Here is a 23908-nt window from a genome sequence, read left to right on the forward strand (position 1 = left end):
CCTGAGGAGCTGGGATTACAGGCATACACCACCATGCCTGGCTAATTTTTTGTATTTTTAGTAGAGATGGGGTTTCACCATATTGGCCAGGCTGGTCTGGAACTACTGACCTCAGGTGACCCGCCCGCCTTGGCTTCCCAAAGTGCTGGGATTACAGGTGTGAGCCACCGCGCCCAGCCACCTTGTCCTTTTGTTTCTGAATCCTTTTCTTCATCCTCTAAACCCACCCATCCTACCCCACGACCCTCCCAACCCTCTCCAGATGAAGATGTACGGGGCCTCAGCAGTTGGCATGAAAGCCGCTGGCCACCCAGGTGGCGATGCATTCCTCCATTCTTGTCCTCTAGCTGTCCCAGAACTCTTAATGGTGCTTGCTTGGATATTAACGGTTTGAGAGAGGCCTCACATGGATTCCCACATGTACCAACTTGAAGCAAATAACGATGAATATCTTGAAACTAGAAACAGCGGCTCTACCATTTTTAAAAAATATATGGGGTCACTGTGTTGCCCATAGTGGGCTCAAGCCATCCTTCCACCTCGGCCTCCCGATAGCAGCTACAGGTGTGTACCACTGTACCAGTACTTTTTTGAGACAGTATTGCTCTGTCACCCAGGCTGGAGTGCAGTGGCCCGATCTCGGCTCACTGCAAGCTCCGCTTCCCAGGTTCACGCCATTCTCCTGCCTCAGCCTCCTGAGTAGCTGGGACTACAGGCGCCCTCCACCACGCCTGGCTAATTTTTTGTCTATTTAGTAGAGACGGGGTTTCACCGTGTTAGCCAGGATGGTCTCGATCTCCTGACCTCGTGACCCGCCCGCCTTGGCCTCCCAAAGTGCTGGGATTACAGGCATGAACCACCGCGCCCAGCCCCTGCACCAGTATTTTTTAATCATTACATTCCACCAATATTTCTTTTTCTTTTTGTTTTTTTTGGAGACAAAATCTCACTCTGTCACCCAGGCTGGAGGGCAGTGACATAATCTTGGCTCACTGCAACCTCTGCCTCCTGGGTTCAAGCAATTCTCCTGCCTCAGCCTCCCAAGTAGCTGGGACTACAGGCCACACGCCACCATGCCCAGATAATTTTTGTATTTTCAGTAGAGACAGGGTTTCACCACATTGGCCAGGCTGGTCTCGAACTCCTGACCTCAGGTAATCCACCCACCTTGGCCTCCCAAAATGCTGGGATTACAGACGTGACCCACCGCGCCCGGCTGCAATATTTCTCTCTCTAAAAGGAACTGAATGAAGCACTTGGGTTATGATCTTGTTTACAATTTTGAAGGAAAAAAAAAGAGCAGCAGCTACACAACACTCATTTCTGCACTCAGCCCTCTCCAGTGTCTGTGGCCTGGGAGAAGGCTGAATGGGGTAATTAGGATGCCTGCCACACCCTCATGGTGGTGACAGGAATGCTGAGCGCTCACACTGAGTAAAGTGCCATTGTAACTGAGTGCCTGTGGAATGCCTCTGCTTCGCTGTCCCCCCAGCACTGTATACTCATCTGTGACACCACCCAGTCACCCATGCCAGGAACCTGAGTGTCCTCCTCGACACGTCTTCCTTTCTGACCCTCCATGACTGGCACCAGGTCTGAGGGGCACTTTCCTGTGGGCCCTCCCTGCCGTACCTGGCACAGTCCTGCCCACAGTCTGTCCCCTGCACCATTGCCAGCTGCCTTCTCACACATCCTCTGTCCCCACTCTGCAGACACAATGGGTTTTCTTTTGTCTTTTTTTTTTTTTGAGATGGAGTCTTTTTTTTTTTTTGAGACGGAGTCTCGCTGTGTCTCCCAGGCTGGAGTGCAGTGGCGTGATCTCGGCTCGCTGCAAGCTCCGCCTCCCGGGTTCACGCCATTCTCCCGCCTCAGCCTCCCAAGTAGCTGAGACTACAGGCGCCCGCCACCACGCCCGGCTAGTTTTTTGTATTTTTAGTAGAGACGGGGTTTCACCATGTTAGCCAGGATAGTCTCGATCTCCTGACCTCGTGATGCACCCGCCTCGGCCTCCCAAAGTGCTGGGATTACAGGCTTGAGCCACCGCGCCCGGCCAGAGATGGAGTCTTGCTGTGTCGCCCAGGCTGTAGTGCAGTGGTGCAATCTCGGCTCTCTGCAACCTGTGCCTCCTGTGTTCAAGCGATCCTCCTGCCTCAGCCTCCCAAGTAGCTGGGATTACAGGCACACACCACCATGCCCAGCTAATTTTTTTGTATTTTTAGTAGAGACAGAGTTTCACGATGTTGGCCAGGTTGGTTTCAAACTCCTGATTTCAAGTGATCCACCCACGTTGGCCTCCCAAAGTGTTAGGATTACAGGCGTGAGCCACCGTGCCTAGCCAATGGGTTTTCTAAAATACAAATGTGGTTCAACTGTTTAAAATCTTCTAGTGAAGACCTGAAAATTTGCCCTCGGACAAATTTGCCCTGAAAACTTGCACATCTTTAACAAGATATGCAAAGCCCTCTCATTCTAACCTCTTCTCCCTACTGTCTTGAAGGCCATGCTCTCCCCTGTGGGTCTCTCAGCACTGCCCTCCCAGACGTGTGTGCTTGATCAGCTGCAGATCCTGCAGGTGGCTGCCTAGACGCCAGCTGCCCTTGAGCTGACGTGCCCATCCTTAGACCCCCCCCAGCTCTTTGCACAGGTCTGCCTCAGGACTGGCTGAGTCTCTTTTGCGGAGAATCAAATTTGAGACTTAACCAAGGCTTCCAACGGGGTGTGTGATGCTTCCCTCCTCAGCCCCAGAAGCTCCTGAAGAGATCTTCCTCCCACACCAGCACCTACCAGGAGTGTAGCCTGCTCCTCTGGGAGGTAGGAGACTGGGGTGGCTGACAGCCTGGGACTTGGGGATCAGACAGAGCAGAACTCAAATCCAGGCGCTACTCACTGTCACCTCAGGCAGGTTATTTAATCTGCCCGGGCCTCAGTTTCTGCATGTTTGAAGCAGGGCTAATAGTACCCTTTTCCTAGCTGTGGTCCAGCTGCCAGGTGCCACTGGAGACTGTAGGTGCTGGAGGGGAGAGGCACGTGGCCAGAGGCGCCTGGTCCTGACCAATCTTATAGACTGACTTTTTTAATAGGAACATCTGCCTGTTCTTTGGGACTTGTCCGGCAAGTAACAGGAAACATTTTCTAAGAAATAAGTATAAACTCTGATGAGCCATGGCAAAAGCAGTTGTTTTAAGCTTAGTCAAGTGAAGCAGTGGGAGTGGAGGAGGACCAAAGAAATCTCTGCTAGTTGTGATGGATTCCGTGTCACCTCCACTGCACGCCCCCTGAGCTGTGGCTTTGGGCAGATGAGCAGCACAGAGGCGCCTTCCGTCCTCGTCCCTCCCCACGGCCCACCATCGCCACAGCTCCCTCTGCCGCCAGGGTGGCACCCAGATGGGGAGGAAGCTGAGGAGGCCACTGTCCACCCAAACTGGTTGGTCCTTCGGGCAATGCTGGGAATAGGGTGGGGGCTCTGGGCAAGCCCAGGAGGAGGAGGGCCCGGCTGAGTTCCAGGAACATCTCACACCACAAGGGAGGATCTAGCTGGTGCCTTCCCTGTACCGGCAGGAGGCCAGAGGGCCCTTCTCCAGCTCATCAGGGAGGGAACTGCTCTGGCAGGGAGTAGGGAAGGCTGTTTGTGGCATCCCTCAAGAAAGCTCCTGCCTCAGAAGAGGCCCAGGCAAAAAGAGCCCACAACAGTCTACCTGTGGAACAGGGGGAGCCCACAGAGCCCAGTGAGAGCTGGGGGTCCTTGTTGCCAGCTCAGACCTTCAGATCCAAGCTAGATGGCTTTGGGGCAGGGCAGCCAAAGCCGTGGTAAGACAGTCTACACCACAGAGCCCCAGAGGCAGGGGCTGCCCCGGGCTGGCACACTTGGAAAGGATGCACTTGCACCCTGTCCACGGAAGAGCTGCCATCAGGCCTCAAGCATCTCAGAATCCTGCCCAGGCACTGCCTCCATGGAGGCAGCAGGAGGAACAGGAGAGTTCTGGGGTCTGAACCCTCTGTTGGGGAATCGGCTGGGATCCCACTCAGGCTGAATGAGATGTCAAATTGTAGGACCCTTTCTTCAGGGTCTCCAGAAAGAACTGTTCATTCTCCAAGAAGTCGCGGTCCTGCAAGGCAGATGTGGATGGGCGGTCACCTTTCCTGAGCTGAGAGAAAGGTGGAGCCCTGGACACTAGCTGAGCCAGCCCTCATTAAGGCCCCTCCCCACGTCGTCCCTGACTCTGCCTGGCTCTGGGAGTCAGCAGGGGCCGTGAAAGAGCCCAGGTACGGAGTGAGACAGACCACAGTCTCAATCCTGGCAAAGCTACTTGTTTGCTATGGAACTTACGAGCACATGACTTCATGTCTCTAAGCCTCAGTTTCCTTGTCTGTAAACATTCCTTGTAGCCCTTCCTTGTAGGGCTGTGTGAGGGTAAAGGCTTAAAATATACACAAAGCAGGCCAGGCACAATGGCTCATGCCAGTAATCCTAGCTAATCCGCAGGCCAAGGGGGTAGGATCACTTGAGCCCAGGACTTTGAGACCAGCCTAGGCAACATCATGAAACCCTATTTCTAAATATAAATAAATAAGAAAGAAAATATAAACAAAGCCTTCAGCACTGAGGTTGGCACACAGGAAATGATCCATGACAACTGTTATCATTATTGTTTTGTTTAGTTTGAGACAAGTGTCTTGCTCTGTCATTCAAGTTGAAGTGCAGTGGTGTGAACACACCTGTAGCCTCGACCAGCTGGGCTCAGGCAATCCTCCCATCTCAGCCTCCCAAATAGCTGGGACTACAGATGTGCCCCACCATGCCCAGCTAATCTTTAAATTTTTAATATTTATTTTTTTGGGACAGAGTCTCACTCTGTTGCCTGGAGTGCAGTGGCACCATTGTGGCTCACTGCGGCCTTTACCTCCCGGGCTTAAGTGATCCTCCCGCCTCAGCCTCCGGAGTAGCTGGGACGACACGTGCATGCCACCATGCTCAGCTATTTTTTTGTGGAGACGAGGTCTTACTATGTTGCCCAGGCTGGCCACGAACTCCTGGGCTCAAGTGCTCCTCCCACCATAGCCTCCCAAAGTGCTGGGATTACAGGTGTGAGCCACACACCCGGTCCTGTAGTTTTTCATTTTGTAGAGACGGGGTCTCAACATGTTGCCCAGGCTGGTCTCAAACTCCTGGGCTCAAGTGATCCTCCTGTTTCAACCTCCCAAAGTGTTGGGATTACAGGTGTGAGCCACTGGGCCCAGCCTGTTATTATTATTACTATAGGTTATCAGGAGATGACATATGCAAATTGCTTTGCACAGAACCTGGCCTAGTGAGGAGGTCTGAGCATTGGCTCACTAAGCAAACTGCAGTTTTACTCCCTAGAAGCTGGGGTCACCCCTCCCCAGGGCTACCGTGTGCCCCTCCCTGCCTCTGCCCTGAGCAGGAAGGACTTATGAACACAAGGATCCCCAAGGCCAGGAGAGACTCACCTGCTCTGCCGTGTGCCTCAGCAGCACCAGCCTGGCATGAAGGTGTGAGGCGCTGGGGTCCAGGCCAGTCGGTGGCTGGCTGCACCAGCGGGTGCTGGGAGCAGTAGGCAAGAGGGCTGAAAAGGCCAAGGAGGAAGTCAGGGACCAAAGTGTTGGTGGGAATACCGGGCGGTCACAGCTTGTTCCTGCAGAGCTGCTCCCCACTGCCAGTGGGTGGACCCTGGCCATACACTCAGGGTGCAATGGCACTAATTCTCAGAAGCCTCTGACAAATGCACACCTGCTCCTACGTGGCGAGACCATTTATAGGAATTTATTCAAGTGAAATAATCAGGCAAAGGTGCAAAGACATATGTAGGTAGATGTCCACTGGGTACTCTTTCTCTTTAAGACAACAGGCCGGGCACGGTGGCTCATGCGGCCGGGCATGGTGGCTCATGCCTGTAATCCTAGCACTTTGGGAGGCCAAGGCAGGCAGATCACCTGAGGTCGGGAGTTCGAGACCAGCCTGACCGACATGGAGAAACCCTGTCTCTACTGAAAATACAAAATTAGCTAGGCATGGTGGCACATGCCTGTAATCCCAGCTACTAGGCAGGGTGAGGCAGAAGAATCGCTCGAACCTGGGAGGTGGAGGTTGCGGTGAGCCGAGATCGCGCCATTGCACTCCAGCCTGGGCAACAAGAGCAAAACTCTGTCTCAAAAAAAAAAAAAAAAAAAAAAGACAACAAATCACTCAGCACAGAGCAGCCTCATGGGAAAACTGTGCTGGTTGGGAATTGATAAATGTTTAATGACTGATCTCAAAACCTGTTCCACGTGTACATTACTGAGTGAAAATGAGTGAAAAAAGTAAAGTTGTCGAACAACACATACAATCCTAATTTTGTTTTTAAAAACATATGTACCAGGCTGGGTGCATTGGCTAATGCCTATAATCCCAGCACTTTGGGAGGCCAAGGCGGGTGGATCACCTGAGGTCAGGAGTTTGAGACTAGCCTGGCCAACGTGGCAAAACCCTATCTCTACTAAAAATACAAAATTAGCCAGGCATGGTAGCATATGCCTGTAATCCCAGCTACTTGAGAGGCTGAGGCAAGAGAATCGCTTGAACCCAGGAGGTGGAGGTTGCAGTGAGCCGAGATCATGTCTCTGCACTCCAGCCTGGGTGACAGGAGCAAAACTCCATCTCAAAAAACAAACAAACAAACAAACAAACAAAAAAACCAAATGTACCTGAGTGGAACATTATGCACTAAAATGTTAAAAGTGAAAAGTGGTTCTCTCTAGACTTGGGAGTAGTGTTGAGGGTGCCTTTTTTTTTTTTTTTTTTTTTTTTTTTTTAACCGCACTGTCCCTCTGTTGTCCAGGCTAGAGTGCAGTGGCACAATCTCAGCTTACTGCAACCTCCACTTCTCGGGTTCAAGTGATTCTCCTGCCTCAGCCTCCCGAGTAGCTGGGATTACAGGCACCTGCCACCACACCTGGCTAATTTTGTATTTTTAGTAGAGATAGGGTTTCACTATGTTGGCCAGGCTGGTCTTGAACTCCTGACCTCATGTGATCCGCCTGCCTCGGCCACTGAAAGTGCTGGGATTACAGGCGTGAGCCACCGCGCCCAGCCTGATGACGACTTTTTTAATTTCCTTTTTTTCCCCTTAGTCCAGAAAAAGGTGACATTTTTCATAATAGCGTTCCTCTCTGTTTCTGATTTATCTAAAATTAACACACATTATTTGTGTAAAAAAGAAATAAGGCGACTGTAAAACCCAGCTGGCCGCCTTAACTGGAGCAGCTGGAGGAGGGCCTGCCCACTCCTAGCACTGCCCCTGCCCAGTCCTGAGCCACTGGCTCTTCTTCCGGAGCCACTCACCTCTCTGGCTGGAGGCTGCAGGGCCCTGGGCCCTGGGGAACAGACCCATGAGGCTGGAGGGCAGGTCCTGTCGTGCGCGGTCCAGTTGCAGCCTCTGCTGGGCCAGACTCAGATGCTCCTGTCCCCGTTCCCCCGGAAAGAAGGACTCAGCTGTCAGGTGCGAGGCTGGGGGTGTCGGGGGCAGGGGTGCCATACACTCAGGGAGCCTTGCCTGGTGCATGTGCTGCTCCTGCTTCCGCAGCCTCTCCTGCTGTTGCTGCACCGCCTGCAACCGGGCCTGCTGCTCTGCCTGCACCTGCCGGGCCTCACGCAATGCTCGCTTGCCCTCCTCATACTTCTCGGAGGCCACCTGCAGGGAGGCCGCCTGGGTCAGGGCTGCCCGAGCTCAGCCGCGCCCACACCCATGTGCCCGAGCAGCACCTTGCTCATGCTCTCCACCTCCTCCGCGCGGAGCTTGACACGTAGGGCGGTGGCGTTGGTCCTCTCCTTCTCCAGCCGCAGCTCCTGCCGCTCCTGCTCCAGGGCTGCTCTTTCTGCCGCCAGCTGCTTCTCCTCAGCCCGGAGCTCGCTGGCCCTGATCTTCAGCTCAGCTTGCTCCTGGAGATGGCGGAGGCCCTGCTGCATTCTCCTCCCAGGAGTTGCGCTGCACTCTGTGCAGGACTCTAGGGTCCCCTCTGCCCACCCTGCCCCTGGGAGGGGGTGGTGGAGCCAAGGGCTTCCAGGGAGGGCCAGAGAAGCCTGGGGCCAAGCCGGGGTGCTGCCCTCACAAGCCACGTGACTGTGGCAGGCTCAACTCTGAAGTTCGGTTTCCTCATTTCTAAATGATCAAAGTCATGGGAATATGAGGATCCAATGATAAAATATGTATAATGCACCTGGGACAATACGAGGAAGCTGTTAGCATGATGATGTGATTACTGTTTTAATCCCTATGCTCTTGTGACATTAGTGCTACACTCTCCTTTCCTAAAACTAGAAGCGGATGTGTCCAGATAGAGGGGCGCAGGCTACCCCGGGCCCTCCACTGTCCGGAGGCTCTGGGCCCTACCTTGGCCAGGCTGATGAGGGTGCCCTCCCGCTGGGTGTCCACCTGCAGCGCCCGCTCGGCCTCGCGCTCGGCCCGCTCCTTACTCAGCTTTTGCTGTGCGGAGAACTCCGCCCACTCGGCCGCCAGGCGCCGCCGCTCCTCCCCGCACTTGAGCATGACAGACTTCTGCTCCTCCAGCAAGGTGCTCTGGGATGTGGGGGGTGAGGGCACAGGGTGAGTGTCCCTGGGCATAATGGCAGGGGCAGGGGCTGAGTGCAGTGGCTTGACTCACCTTGGCCCGCTCCAGCTCCGCCCTTTCCATGGCCATCTGCTGGGCCGTGACCTTCCTTTGCTCCTCTAGGGCGCGCTGCATGGACTCCGCCTTGGACTGCTCGGCAGTCACCCGCCAGCGTTCCTGTAGGGCCCAGGGCAGGACTGAGAGCGTGGTTCCCACCCTGAGGATCACGCCTGGCCACTCCCTGAGGAGCTGCACGAACCCACCAGTGTCTCCCACGCTATGCCACTGACCTGTCCTTCCCAAAGAGGCACAAAATGAGGGGTGCCTGAGAGGCACTGCCAGGGCCCAGCCCGCATGATTCTGCCCAAGAGGAGGACCCAGCAGGTGCCCTCCCAACTCTCAGGTCTCCAACAGCACCAAGGCTAGCAGCTTGGGAGGGCCAAGGAGCAGCAACATCCCTGCCGCTGAATGGCCAGCTACACACTCTGCCTGTCCTCACCCATCAGCCAAGCAGGCTGAGCACAGGGTGGCCTAATGCTGTGCTGTGGGCCCAGCCACACACAGCACGAGGCAAGAGCTTCACTGTGCCTGACCCCAGGCAGGTGCTTAACACAGTTACCAAATGAAGAGGCGAATCAAAATGGTTCACAACCATAAAAGCATCTCTATCTATGTTGATATGGCTACAGGATAAATATCAGCTCAGCAGTGGACATCTCTGACTAGTGAGATATTTTTATTTTCTTCTTTAAAAACTTTTTTTTTTTTGGCCAGGCACAGTGGCTAGGGCCTATAATCCCAGCACTTTGGGAAGCCAAGACAGGTGGATCACCTGAGGTCAGGAGTTCAAGACCACCCTGGCCAACATGGTGAAACCCATCTCTACTAAAAATAAAAAATTAGCTGGGTGTGGTGGCAGTTGCCTGTAATCCCAGCAGCTCAGGAGGCTGAGGCAGGAGAATCCCTTCAACCCAGGAGGCGAAGGTTGCAGCGAGCTGAGATGGCACCACTGCACTCCAGCCTGGGCGACAGAGCAAGACTCTGACTCAAAAAAAAAAAAAAAAAAAAAGTTTTTGACTGGGCAAGGTGGTTCACGCCTGTAATCCCTGCACTTTGGGAGGCCAAAGTGGGCAGACTGTCTGAGTTCAGGAGTTTGAGATCACCCTGGGCAACATGGCAAACCCCTGTTTCTACAAAAAATACAAAAAATTAGCTGGGTATAGTGGCATGCACCTGTGGTCTCAGCTACTTGGGGGCTGAGGTGGGAAGACTGCTTGAGCCCGGGAGGTTCAAGCTGCTGTGAGCCGAGATCTTGCCACTGTACTCCAGTCTGAGTGACAGTGAGACCCCATCTCTAAAAAAAATTTTTTTTGGCCAGGCGTGGTGGCTCCCACCTATACTCTCAAAATGTTGGCAAGTCTAAGTGGGTGGATTGCTTGAGCCCAGGAGTTCAAGGCCAGCCTGGGCAACATGGTGAGACCCACATCTCAACAAAAAATACACTATTAGCTGGGTGTGGTGGTGTGTGCCTGTAGTCCCAGCTACTCAGGAAGCTGAGGCAGGAGGATGGCTTGAGCCAAGGAGGTCAGGCTGCAGTGAGCTATGATCACGACACTGCACTCCAGCCTGGGCGACAGAGCAAGACCCTGTCTCTAAAAAAAAAACAACAAAGCGCTTTATGACAGCTGGGGACAAAAAGACAGGTGGGAGGACAAGGAAGGCTTCGTGGAGGTGGTAGCATCAAAAGATTCATTACCGTTGAGTTCAGCCTAGAAAGATTCCCACAGGTAAGGAAAAGGATGTGAGCAAAGGCAGGGATTGCAGGTGTGCACCACCACACCCAGTTCATTAAAACAAAATTTAAATGTTTTTATTATTTATTTATTTTTTTGAGACAGAGTCTCGTTGTTAACCAGACTGGTGTGCAGTGGTACTATCTCCACTCACTGCAACCTCCGCATCCTGGGTTCAAGCGATTCTCCTGCCTCAGCCTCCCTAATAGCTGGGATTACAGGCATGCACCACCATGCCCGGCTAGTTTTTTTATTTTTAGTAGAGAGAGGGTTTCACCATGTTGGTCAGGCTGGTCTCAAACTCCTGACCTCAAGTGATCCACCAGCCTTGGCCTCCCGAAGTGCTGGAATTACAGGCATGAGTCAACTTGCCTGGCATAAAAAAATTTTTTTAGAGGTGGGGTCTTGCTATGGTCTCGCTAGGCTGATCTCAAATTCTTGGGCTTAAGTGATCCTCCTGCATCAGCCCCCCAAGTAGCTGGGATTACAGGCACTGGCCACTGTGCCTGGCTAAGGTAATCATTATTTATTTATTTTTTTTTTTTGAGACGGAGTCTCACTGTCTCCCAGGCTGGAGTGCAGTGGCCCGATCTCGGCTCACTGCAAGCTCCACCTCCCAGGTTCACGTCATTCTCCTGCCTCAGCCTCCCGAGTAGCTGGGACTACAGGCACCCGCCGGCACGCCCGACTAATTTTTTGTATTTTTAGTAGAGACGGTGTTTCACTGTGTTAGCCAGGATGGTCTCGATCTCCTGACATTGTGATCCACCCGCCTTGGCCTCCCAAAGTGCTGGGATTACAGGCGTGAGCCACCGAGCCCAGCCAGGTCATTATTATTTAAATAAAGCATGTGCTTATATATGAAAGGTATCTAGGGAGTTCAAATGTCTCTGTGAGAGCTGAAGAGGCTAGGATGACATTTAATAGGCAAGAGCATCTGTCCCAATGTCAGGCCTCAGCTGATGTGACAGATTCGAGTGTCAGGAAGTGGGAAGTGCAGCTGATGGTTGCAGGGGCTAGACTGTGAGGGCAGCCAAGGCGGCCGAGGGGCTTGTGGTGCTGAGGAGCAGGCAGGGCGTGGTGGGGGCCTGGCCAGGTGGCCCCTGCGTGCTCAGGTGGGCAGTGCTGAGGGCCTGGCTGGGGCAGGGAGATGTAGAGGCAGGAAGCCGCACGTGGGGTGCTGACCTCCTGAGAAGGTGAGGTTGGGAGTGCCGCCACGCCTGTGGGTGCCCTGGAGAAGAGGCCCCATGGCAGGAGGGCCAGGAGGATGGGCCTCACCTGCTCCAGCAGCCGGCTCTGCTCATTCAGCCGTGCCTCCATCTTCCCGATGATTTCCTGTTGCCGGCTCCGCTCCTCCTCCATGTCCCGCTGCTGCTGGCCCAGCCGCTCCTGCAGTGCTGGGGGCAACCCACAGGGTGCTCAGCAGCTGCTCCCCTTCCCACCAGGAGCCCGGGTGGCTGAGAGGGGAGGGCGTACCCCGCAGCTGCTCGTCACGCTGCCGGATCCCCAGCTCCCGCTCCTGGGAGGTGGTGAGGTGTGAGGCCTCCACGCGGGAGGACAGCTCGTGCAGGCTGCTGGAGAACTTCTCCATCTGATGGATGATGCTATTCAGGGACCTGGAAGAAGACTGGGTCAGCCCCTCCTGAAGGTCTCGGGTACCCCCCAGACCCCACCCTCAGGTGGGCATGGTTGGGGTGGCGCACATACCGCGTGTGAGAGGTGGCACTGGTGGCCGCATCGACCTCTCGGTCCTTCAGCAGCTTTAGCCGCTGCAGCTGCTCCTCGTGGTCTCTGCGCATCTCTAGGATGGACGCCCTGAGGGGAGGCGGGACGGGAAGGTGGTCACTCTGAGCTGGACCACTCGGATGCGGTAATTCCTTGGGGAAGGGCGTGCTTCTGAGCAGCCCTTGCTCCCAGGCCTCTCCTCCACTGGGCACTGCCTCAGTTTCCCCAGCTCCTCTGTCTTATCTGTCATGGTGCCTCAATGCTACACACACTAAGATGGGCAATCCTCCCATTATTCAGCCTTTTTTTTTAGGAGACGGAGTCTCACTCTGTCACCCAGGCTGGAGCGCACTGGCATGATCTCGGCTCACTGCAACCTCCGCCTCCTGGGTTCAAGCAATTCTCCTGCCTCAGCCTCCCAAGTAGTTGGGACTACAGGTGCCCACCACCACGCCCAGCTCATTTTTTGTATTTTAGTAGAGATGGGGTTTTACCGTGTTGCCCAGGCTGGTCTCGAACTCCTGAGCTCAGGCAATCTGCCTGCCTTGGCCACCCAAAGCGCTAGGATTACAGACGTGAGCCACCACGCCCGGCCCCGAGCAGTCTTTCTTTTCTTTTTTTTTAATTTTTGTAGAGATGAGGTCTCACTATGTTGCCCAGGCTGGTCTTGAACTCCTAGCCTCAAGCAATTCTCCTACCTTGGCCTCAAGCAATTCTCCTACCTTGGCCTCCCAAGTGTTTATTTTATTTTTTAAATGTTTTCAGAGACAGGGTTTTGTTCTGTGGTCCAGGATGGAGTGCAGTGGCATGATCATAGCTCATTGCAGCCCTGATCTCTTGGGCTCAAGGTATCCTCCTGCCTCAGCCTCCCAAGTAGCTGGAACTACAGGAGTACACTATCATGCCAGCTAATTTAAAAATTGTTTTTAGAGACAAGGTCTCACTGTGTTGCCCAGGCTGGTCTCAAACACCTGGCCCCAAGTGATCCTCCCACCTTGGCCTCCCAAAGTGCTGGGATTACAGGTGTGAGCCACTGTGCCTGGCCCTGAGCAGTCTTAAAAGGTTGCCTCTGCCTTCATCAACCTGGCTCCCTTAGGTAACCTTTCTTAGTTTCCTTCTCTTCTAGAAAGGCAACCCTATCAACATGGCAGGCACAACAGCGCAAGCCTTTCCCAGGTGGATCTTGTTTCTAGCCTCTACTGCGTGAGCAGGTGAGTGGATGACCCTGTGCTTAGTTAGACCCTGGGGGACTTGCTGCTGCCATGCCTGAACAGCCTGTGGGTATCCCTCCTGCCTCTGTAAGAGCAGGTGGCACCCCTACCCATGGGTATGATGAGTCAGTGTGCCCAGCCCTCAGTCCTCACTCACTGGACTGGGAGGGAAGGACCCGAACCCCTGTCCAAAGGCTGCTGAGTCACAGCGAAGGGTCTCATAGGGATGGCTCTCTTCCGGCTACTCCTTGCAAGCCCGCTCCCCAGCTGCCTGTCCCTGGGCCTCACCGCTGCAGCTCCTGGAGCCGCTGCATTTCCTGGTCTTTCTCCTGCGCTGTGGCTGCCAAGCGCCGCTGGTGCTGGGCCGTGAGCTCAGCACGGGCCTGTTCAGCCTCCTGGCAGTGCGACAGATACCGAGCTGACAGCTCCTCATTCTCTCTCCGGAGCCGCTCCTCCCGTTGCTGGTACGATGTTTCTAGCATCTTGATGCGACTTCTGCCAACAGAACACCCAGCCATGGTGTGAGGAAGGCAGAGGGCTGCCACCTAAAAGCCTCTCCAGACACACTGGGATGGCTTTGGGGTCAGCGTGAGATCCAAGGCAGAGCTGGGGCCAGCACCAGGTTACCTGTGTGCACTCTCGATGAGCTCCAAGTCTGCCTGGTGCTGCTGCTGCAGACTCCCTAGCAGCAGCTCATGCTGGGCCCGTTCCAGTTCCAGCTTCCGCACCTAGAAGACGGCAGGAGGGCCAGCGACCAGGGAGGGGAGGCAGCTGTACTCCACACTGCCCTGTGCCAACAGCCCCTCCTCCCTCCTGGGGAAGCTTCCAGCCACTCTTAGTGTCCCCTCCCATCGCAACCCTGCCCCCAGCGCCAGTGGCCCCACTGCCCTCACCTGGGTCTCCAGCTCTGCCAGCCGGGCCTGGCTCTGTAGCAGTTCGGCCTGGAGTTCAGTGGTGCCACTCTGAAGCTGCCCCTGTGCTGCCAGGAGCTGCTTCTGGTATTCTGTGCCTGGCAGCAGGCTCCGGGCCAGGGACTCTGGGAGCAGGGGCTGGAGGAGAGGAAGAGAGGTTCCTGGTTAGGGAGGGGACAGGGGCACAGCTGAGATCAGCTACCTCCTGGCCTGCTGCTCACTGGACCTCCCTGCATCTGATCTATGGCTGCAGATGGGTCCAAGGCCTTGGAGAGTCACAGTCACTGTGGCTGAGCAGTCCCCAGTGTACCTCCCCTTGCAGGTCTGGTCAGGAGCATGTCTCCCTCCACCACCCCAGAACAGCTTCCTCCCCTGCATGGTCTCCGGCTTCCCAGACAAATGGCTGAGCCCCAGCAGTCTCTGCTATGACAAAAGCTGACGCTGGCTTTTCCTGTCAGGCCTCAAGCCCACATGTTGACACTAATCTGGTTCCCACAAGCTGTCCCCTACCCACCATCTTCCAGGGACACACTCCTGGGGACCACACCTCCCAGGCCTACATGTCACAGGTGACTGCCACACATGGGAAACAGAGGCAGAGGTGTGGTGCGAGGATGGCAGGGGTGGAGGAGGCTCTCTTGACAGAACAGGACCCTGGACCCTGCTTTCTGACTGCAGCGTCCCAGCTCCCCGGCCTGGCTACCTCCTCAAACTCCTCACTGATGTAGGCAAATTAACACCCAGCTCTGCCTGGGAGCAGCGAGGCTAGACATTCAGGCAAGTTCTGGTGGGGGTGCCGGGGGAGCTGGCTGACGTCACATTTGGTATGTTTGACATATTTTTCCTGGCAGGTCATCAGGTCAAACTGTTGGTGTTGCCTCTGGGCATGGAGAATTGCTCCCTAGGCCCTGAGCTAGACCTGTCTGCCCACACCCCTACCTGGATGGGCATGGAAGGCTTTGTGGGTTCCTGGGTGCTCGGGAAACAGGTGGCAGGCTCTGAAACATCAACAGCAGAGAAATGAGCAGGAGGTCCAGGGCTCTGGGCCTGCGAGTGTCCAGGAGGGACTGGTGTCGCTCATGTCCCAGGGACCCCAAAGGAAGCTCAAAGCACCTCTTCCTCACCCAGGGTTAAACTCCCAAATGAAGCAGAAAACAAAAAACAAACCAGTGGCTGAGAGGTCTCCAGGGGCTGGTCGCCTCTTTGGGGAACCTGTAGGGAGTGCTGAGGCGGCATGGTTCCGAGTCACAGGGGACCTGAGGACACAGGGACGGGGCAGGGTGAGCAGCCTCTGCGTGGGACACGGGGACGGGGCAGGGTGGGCAGCCTCTGTGTGGGGCATGGGGATGGGGCAGCGTGAGCAGCCTCTGTGTCCCTCTCTAAGGACGGAGGCCTGTGCTGCCCACCACGATCTCACTCCCACTCAGCCCGCAGCCCAGGCCTACCCTGAGTCACCAGGCCTGACACACGGTCTTTCTTGTGCGGTTGTTCCGGAGCTCCCTCCAGTAGCTGCTTGCTCAAGTCCTTGTGTGCTGGTGACAGGTTGGCTGAGGAAAGGCAGCATTCAAGGTGAAGGTGACAGAAGGCCCAGGTCAGGCTGGATGAAGATGGGTCCCAGGACGGGCTTCACATGTGAAGCTCGTGGCCGCCCTTCCTCCTGCTCCCATCATCCCATCTTGGGGCATTCTCCTCCCACATCTGAGCTCCTGGGATTTCTGGGCATCTCTTCCCTTCAAGTACCCCCTTCCTGCCTCAGTGTCCACAGTGGCACAGTGAATGGACACGGTCCAAGCAGTGACAATGGAAATGTTATAGACACTGGCGTCAAGTTCAAGTTCAGAGCCCTGTTCCAGCCCACTTAACTTGGCTCAGCTCTAGATTAAGGTTCTGCTTAGTCTCCCAAATCTGGCTGGCTCCCTTTCCCATTATTCCCACCTCTTTCTCGGCTCACAGGTCAGTGAAGAGACAGGCTCTCATCTGTTTTGGCCTGAGCTTTCCCCTCGGCCTCAGGTCAAAGTCAAAACTGCCCTCATCAACCCCAGGACTGGGTGACGTCCTGGGCTGCCACAAATTCCCCAGTTCACTACCCTGGGCTCTGGCCACAGCACATCTCACCACTTCCTCTGGACTCCCCCAGCCTGCCAGCCCCTTGTGCCTTCCTGCCCTCAGAGGTCACTTGCTATCCTGCCCCACGGATAGGGGCTTGCCAGGAGGTGCCTCTCGGCCACTGTGTCTCTTCTAACACTCTCAAAGAGCACAGGGACATTTCATCTCACACACGCCATATTCACTTCAGTGGAGTCGGCAGAAGCACCAGTTGTTTGGACGCTGGGGCTTCCAGCCTGAGGGTGCTGTGACAGGGCAGCGGTGTGTCTGCCACCTCAGGTACCCTCTGTCTTCTGCCTGATCTAGTTAGCACCTGTCCCCATGGCGGTCAGGGCATGAATGTCAACAGCCCTCCTTCTTGGGTGTGTCCCTGGGGCAAGCCCGGGAGCCAGAGGCTCTCTCTGCAGTGCCCAAAAGGCAGAGTAGCAAAGCCAAGAAACGGCCTCTGTGCCCACAGTGCCCTGCCTTGTTCCCCAACTCCCGACTGAGGCTGCAACAGGTGGAGGGGCAAAGGGGCTCCTCAAGTCTGCAGCCAGTCCTCCCCCTACTAGCCACAGCAGCCCAAGCCCATACCTGCCAGAAGGGGGATGGCCCGCTGTCCCCGCCAAACTCAGGCCCTCAGAGGCCCCAGCACGCTGCTCTCTGGCCAGGCCTTGGGACTTCTTCCGAGACAGGGCATGGCTCAGCCAATCCTCCTCTTCCTCCTCCTTGGAGGTTCGCAGCTTGGAAGCCTGGCTGGCTTTGGCAGGGGACCCTGCCCCTTCGGTTGGTGGCTTTGCCCTGGAGGGGGGCAGCCCAGCTGGTGTGGAGTGCTGGCTCGAAGGAGGAGGCACTGAGGGCGTGGCAGGCACCGAGCTTTCCCGACGGGCCTCTCTGGTGGGTGAGGCAGGGAGCAGGTCCAAGTCCTCGTCCTTGAGGCCCAGCCAGTCAGCTCCTCCCTTCCTGGGCTGGATGGGGCTGGAAGCAGCTGGAGGGCTCTGTTTGGAGCCTGGTTCTCCCTTGGAGTCTGGGCCACTGTCTGCTAAGAACCTACTTCAAGACAGAAAGGAGGGTGTCAGGCAGGGGAAGCAGCCAGTCCCATTGGCCCCCTAGCAGCCTGGGGCTGGGCGGCACGATGCCCAGGGACCCTGCACGCTCAGCCGAGGCCCAGTAAGCAGTGGCTCCTGGACCAGCTCATGCGGCAGGCCACGTGCTATCTGTAGAACAACGAAGTACAGAGATCTTGACTTCCATCACATGAACCAGGGACAGTTCTCCCCGCAGAGAGCAGGAACAGAATGAAATGACAGCCGTGGGCACACAGGTCTAAAGAAAAATCAGGCCGAGCATGGTGGCTCACGCCTGTAATCCCAGAACTTTGGGAGGCCAAGGTGGGCAGATCGCTTAAGGCCAGGAGTTCGAGACTAGCGTGGCCAACATAGTGAAACCCAATCTCTACTAAAAACACACAAAAAAAGCCAGGTGTGGTGGCGGGCGCCTGTAATCCCAGCTACTTGGCAGGCTGAGGCACAAGAACTGCTTGAACCTGGGAGGTGGAGGTTGTGGTAAGCAGAGATCATGCCACTGCGCTCCAGCCTGGGTGACAGAGTGAGACTCTGTCTAAAAAAAAATAATAAATTGGATCAAGTGGTTTCCAGGTTTTCCAACAACAGTTACTTCATTTGTTCGGCCATGGCCTTCATCTGTCACTGACCAGTGGCAGCAGGTACCCAGGGTTAAGAACATACTGGGTGTGGGAAGAAATGCCAACATGCACAGAGCTATTCAGATAGAAAGAGGCTGAGGAAGCCAACCTGGCATAATGGGAACAACTGCTGAACCTGGGAAGCGCTGTTCTTACAACTTCTGAAGTTTTTTTTTTGAGATGGAGTCTCACTCTATTGCCCAGGCTAGAGTGCAGCGGTGCAATCTCAGCTCATCACAACCTCCACCTCTGGAGTTCAAGCTATTCTCCTGCCTCAGCCTTCCAAGTAGCTGGAATTACAGGCACCCACCACCACACCCAGCTACTTTTTGTATTTTTAGCAGAGACGGGGTTTCACCATTTTGGCCACGCTGTTCTTGAACTCCTGACCTCAGGTGATCCACCTGCCTTGGTCTCCCAAACTGCTGAGATTACAGGTGTGAGCCACCACACCCAGCCAACTTTTGAAGTTTGAAATTCCTTCAAAATACAAAGTTTAAAATATATATTGGGAAAAAAACTGCAGACTCAGAAAATCCTATCACTGCTTTAATTTTTTTTTTTCTAAACTGCGAGGATCACGCTATCCGAATTGTCACGGCAGGTTCAACAGCAGAGTTCCTGGGAAGCGGGATCTGAGATGCCACTGCAGAGGCCACTGTGGAGATCTTGCTACCCATCAGGATGTATGTTCCTTGGGGAGACCAAGTAACATTACAGCCTTTTATGATTTCAGGGACTTTAGGTGGAGGCAGGCCTACCTGCTCCTTTCCTTCTGAGGCTGGGTGGGGCACTGGCGAATCTGAGCAGTGTCTGGGATGGGGGCTCCCACTGGGGCCGTCTCCACCACTCTGTCTGGGCTGGCGAGACCAGGCCATCTCCTGCTTCCTCCAGCACCCACAGAGCTGAGGGCCTTGTACCCTGTGGCCTTCCACACGAGACTCTTGGGTGGGACAGGGGCCAGCTGCAGGGGCCTTTCATCCCAGTGGACGATCTGTGTCAGAGGCCAGGCCTCCTGCAGGCCCCACTTACCTAACAGACTGCCTGCGGGACTGCCGGCCCTCAGAGGAGCCCACGGTGGGCTGATAGGCTCCAAAGGTGAAGTCCTCGTCTCCCCACGCATCTTCACTCTCTGTGAATTAAGGAGCCTGTGACCATGATCTAGAGTAGGGGAAACTGAGCTCATTTGCGGCTGCAAAATTCTAACAAAAGCTGAATTTGGTAGCTTGTTGTGTAAGACAAGCAGAGGGAAGCTGCTGTGAAGGGAGCACCTCAGGCACTGGCCAGGAAGATGCAGTGGCTTTGCAGTAGCCGGGCCCTGCCCCAGGATCCCTCGAGGTCAGGTCCAGCGAGCTGCATGTGTCACAAGAACGATTCTCAGCGGACAGCGTGTGGGCCGATGCTTTGAGAAACACTGGCCAGAGCAGTGCTTTTCAGATGCCAGCTGCTACCCATGAGGGGGCCGAGAAACCAGCTTAATGTGTCACAGTCAGTGTGTTTCCAAATCAAACAGCATCTCAATCATAGACGACCGAGCACGAACAGTGGTCTCGGTAAGTATTATTACATGACGCTTTTGTCTTAGCTACAGACGTGTATAATCACATGTGTGTATCAGGATGTGAGGCTGATTTCTTATTATAGGTTGTAATGAAAGCCTGATCTAGAGGCCTCCCTCCCGTCCTGTCGCGGCCCCCGCAAGCCTCCTTACCCTGTGGCCTCTGGTACTTCTTGTCTAGCTTGAACTCCCTGTGCTCCCCTGTGCCCGGGTGGGCCAGGAGTTTGGTGGCCGTGCCTCGACCCAGCAGCTCATCCAGCGTGGAGCGAGCAGGGCGAGGCCCTTCCCTGCAGGACGGGACACATGGCAGGAACATGTGGGTATGAGGGGCTCTTGGGACCCCCACAGTACCCGTCCACCAGCTTTTCCCTGAACCTGAAGCAGCAGCCTCAGGCAGCAGCCCGGCCTATTCATAGGGATCCTTACTGGTCTCCCATCTGCCTCTTCTCTGCTTTGGGGCTGTCTCCAAACCCCAAGGTGGCCATGATGTCATCCCCATCGTCAAACAATTCTTCTCTTTTTCGGATGGGGGTGTCTCCAGGAGTTAGCGGAATAGAGGGACCTGAAAGACAGAACACAAGGCCCAATGCCCACAGCCTTCTTGCCCTCAGCTGTGATGTCTGAATGGGTTGGGGGGTGGTTTGTCTGCACCTTTGGGTAGGACGACAGGCTTTAGACCTGCCCGGTCTGTCACGGGACCCAATTCCTCCAGCCTACTCCCAGACTCACACATCCTACCTCCCTATTCCTAAAGGCTGATGATCTCTTTGTACTGGACCTTAGACCTCTGGTCCCAGCCGGGAGAGGCCTCTGGTTCTGCTCCAGAAAGGTTGGTTAGCCTGTTGCCAATAAAGCCTTCCTCCAGGATGGGAAGTGAGCCCACTCCACCCTACCTTGATCTCTGACTGTGCTGGGGCTCTTGTCAGAAGCTGTTTTACTCTCTGTCACAGGCGGCTTCTTGGTGATTCCTTCTTCATCATAGGAGAGAAGTCCTGCCAACGGGTCTTCCAAGTCTCACAGCAGAAGGGAAAGCACAGGTCAGACCGCAGCACTTAGTTGAGGAAAAGCAAGCCTGAATTGGGGAGCAGCGCTCAAGTCAAGACTTGTGGCTGCTCCAGTACATAAACAAGCCCCCTGGCATCTGGAGGGTGGGGCCTGGGGCAACAGGGACTCCAGAGGCCGGGCAAGGGGAGAGGGAGTCGGAGGGAGGGCGGCCCTGGGCCTATGGGGCCTGCCTCAGGCTTGCCCGTGGGGCCTCTGACTCTGCAGGCTGCATGGCCTTCTGGAAATGTCCCTCAAGCATCAAAAGAGATATAAAATGTCCACACATTCATGACGGGAAAGGGGCTTCTTCCTATATTGGGGAAAATCTTCAGTTTGATGCCTGGCTTTAAGGTCTTTGCAAGTAAGTTCCCCAATATCTCAGCCGATACAATATAACTGGTCCCGACATGAATTCATGAGGAACTAAACCGGTGGCACCAGCTCTCTGCTCCCCATGTGACATAGGCAGCAGCAGGGCCTCGGGCCAGAAAGTGCACCCAGGCTGCTCCACTCCCAAACCAGAGTGTCCCAGAGGCATGACAGAAGCCTATGATACCTTCAGAGGAAAACCTCCTGTTCTGATGCCCAGAGCTGCTGGGAGACGGAGGTGACTTCTTGGTGGATATGGCGCCCCCTGCAGGAAGCAGAAGGCAAGGTTGTAGGCCTGAGTCTCTTCTGGCCAAAGTCTTTCTCCCATACCATGGACTGGGACCTCTGGGATGGGGTACACTTCTTCCTGGGAAGCTGGGGGCTCATGGCCATGGGCACAGCCAAGGGAGGAGTCTCCAGTTCTCCCATGGGCTTCTGGTAGGGAAACGTGGTAGGAGCTACCTCCGCTCCCTCATCATGAGTCACTCCAGAGACATGGGTTCAGGAGAGGCACAGGCTACCATAGAGTTCTCCATTTTAACTCACACAGCTTCTCCAGGAGCTGCCCATGTTGGACCCAGAGGGCCTGGAACAGCTCGAGGAAGGGAGGAAACTCAAGCTGTCCCCTTACCCCACCACACACACTCAAACACACACACGCACAACTGCTTCTTGACCCCTCCAGCTTGCGCAGAGAAAACCCAAGGACACAAACACTTCCTACTAGCATCTTCCACATCCTCAAAGTCTCCCTAACAGATTCGAGGAGCCGTATCCCATGCACCTTTCTCACTGGCTACTGACCCACCTGCAGGCTTGGGGTGGCTGGGCAGCTCTCCTTTCCCAGGGTCCTTTGCAGCTTTTTTGCTAGGGGCTGGATTAGACTTCTTCAGACCTAAGATATCAGCATCCATGCCGTCCAGGTCCTAGAAAACCAGGGAGGAAGGGCAGAGGATGATGTCTGATAAGGGGGTGAGGACTTCCACCTGAGAGAGATGGGCTGTTGGCACCCCAGGGGCAGAATTGTGAGAAAACAAAGGAAAATGCAAAAACTGCTGAGAAAAACAGTGAGTGAAGAAAGAAAATGGAACTAAAGGTAAGCAGGGTGGAGTGGAGTGGAGTGGAGTCCAGCTCATGGTTCTGGGATGAGAGACTCAAAGTTAGCATCAAAAACTGAGTCAGAGGACTTGTGGGTTATGCCCAGGGATCCTAGGTGGCTGGTCTGGGAAAAAAGCTTTCCTTTTTTTTCTTTTTTTAGACAGGATATTGGCCGGGCACGGTGGCTCATGCCTGTAATCCCAGCACTTTGGGCTGAGGCAGGTGGATCACCAGGTCAAGAAATTGAGACCATCCTGGCCAACATGGTGAAACCCTGTCTCTACTAAAAATACAAAATTTAGTTGGGCGTGGTGGTGCACGCCTGTAATCCCAGCTACTTGGGAGGCTGAGGTAGGAGAATCGCTTGAACCTGAGAGCTGGAGGTTGCAGTGAGCAGAGATCGTGCGACTGCACTCCTGCCTAGGCAAGAGAGCAAAACTCCGTCTCAAAAAAATAAAAATAAATTAAAAATAAAATAAAATAAAGACAGAGTCTCACTCTGTCACCCAGGCTGGAGTGAAGTGGTGCGATCATAGCTCATTGCAGCCTCTTAACTCCTGAGCTTAAGTGATCCACCTGCATTGGCCTCCCAAAGTGCTGGCATTACAGGACTAAGCCACCATGCCAGGCTTTTTTTTTTTTTTTTTTTTTGAGGCGGAGTTTCACTCTTGTTGCCCAGGCTGGAGTGCAATGGCACGATCTCGGCTCACCGCAACCTCCGCCTCCCAGGTTCAAGCAATTCTCCTGCCTCAGCCTCCCTAGTAGCTGGGATTATAGGCATGTGCCACCAGGCCCAGCTAATTTTGTATTTTTAGTAGAAATGGGGTTTCTCCATGTTGGTCAGGCTGGTCTCGAACTCCCGACCTCAGGTGATCCACCCGCCTTGGCCTCCCAAAGTGCTGGGATTACAGGCGTGAGCCACTGCGCCCGGCCTTTTTTTTTTTTTTTTGAAGACAGAGTCTCACTGTCACCGAGGCTGAAGTGCAGTGGTGTGATCACAGCTCATTGCAGTCTCCAACTCCTAGGCTCAAGCGAGCCTACTGCTTCGACCTCCCAAAGTTCTGGGATTATAGGTGTGACTGACTGTGCCTGGCCTTTGAGGGGAAAGATTTCAAGATGAGGTTAAAGAAGCTGAATCTGGGCCGGGTGTGGTGCCTCATGCCTGTAATTACACTATTTTGGGAGGCCCAGGTAAGAGAATCGCTTAAGGCCAGGAGTGTAAGGTTGCAATGAGATCACACCACTGCACTCCAGTCTGGGTGATAGAATAAGACAGTGTCTCTAAAAAAAAAATACCAAAAAAACAAAAAAACACAACAAAAACAAGAGCCCCAGAGGGCTGTAACCAAAAGCGTGGCCTTGTCCTGGGGACTATGGCAAATGGGTTAACTAAAAGGGACACAAAACCCCAAGGGTCAGACAGGAGGGTGCTGCTGGCTGGAAGGAGAGGGAGAACAAAGTGTCCTAGGCCAAGCTAGAGATTACGTCCTTACAAATTATTCAGAATCTGTGCCTTAAAAATCCGGCCGGGCGCGGTGGCTCACGCCTGTAATCCCAACACTTTGGGAGGCCGAGGCGGGCGGATCACAAGGTCAGGAGATCGAGACCACGGTGAAACCTCGTCTCTACTAAAAATACAAAAAATTAGCCGGGCGCGGTTGTGGGCGCCTGTCGTCCCAGCTACTCGGGAGGCTGAGGCAGGAGAATGGCGGGAACCCGGGAGGCGGAGCTTGCAGTGAGCTGAGATCCGGCCACTGCACTCCAGCCTGGGCGACAGAGCGAGACTCCGTCTCAAAAAAAAA

The 23908-nt window shown here is 54.8% G+C and overlaps 1 protein-coding gene across 1 annotated transcript in view; it reads right to left on the bottom strand.

Moving 5' to 3' along the window:
- Positions 1-2887: 2887 nt before the first annotated feature.
- Positions 2888-23908, bottom strand: part of FBF1 (Fas binding factor 1) — a 32533-nt gene continuing 11512 nt past the window's right edge. The window contains exons 8-30 of the mRNA XM_025363233.1: positions 21817-21934; positions 21196-21273; positions 20489-20608; positions 20022-20157; positions 19749-19882; positions 19070-19169; positions 16927-17385; positions 15693-15794; positions 15415-15503; positions 15187-15245; positions 14230-14385; positions 13964-14064; positions 13625-13831; positions 12108-12215; positions 11877-12016; positions 11679-11797; positions 8662-8784; positions 8391-8576; positions 7763-7939; positions 7554-7691; positions 7343-7460; positions 5470-5585; positions 2888-4106 (exon numbers count right to left, since the gene is read on the bottom strand). Of these exons, the coding sequence (XP_025219018.1) occupies positions 4023-4106; positions 5470-5585; positions 7343-7460; positions 7554-7691; positions 7763-7939; positions 8391-8576; positions 8662-8784; positions 11679-11797; positions 11877-12016; positions 12108-12215; positions 13625-13831; positions 13964-14064; positions 14230-14385; positions 15187-15245; positions 15415-15503; positions 15693-15794; positions 16927-17385; positions 19070-19169; positions 19749-19882; positions 20022-20157; positions 20489-20608; positions 21196-21273; positions 21817-21934 (3168 nt within the window). The 3' untranslated portion in view covers positions 2888-4022. The remainder of the gene's footprint in view (positions 4107-5469; positions 5586-7342; positions 7461-7553; positions 7692-7762; positions 7940-8390; positions 8577-8661; positions 8785-11678; positions 11798-11876; positions 12017-12107; positions 12216-13624; positions 13832-13963; positions 14065-14229; positions 14386-15186; positions 15246-15414; positions 15504-15692; positions 15795-16926; positions 17386-19069; positions 19170-19748; positions 19883-20021; positions 20158-20488; positions 20609-21195; positions 21274-21816; positions 21935-23908) is intronic.

Source organism: Theropithecus gelada, chromosome 16, assembly GCF_003255815.1.
Source record: "Theropithecus gelada isolate Dixy chromosome 16, Tgel_1.0, whole genome shotgun sequence".
In the NCBI taxonomy this organism is placed as follows: domain Eukaryota; kingdom Metazoa; phylum Chordata; class Mammalia; order Primates; family Cercopithecidae; genus Theropithecus; species Theropithecus gelada.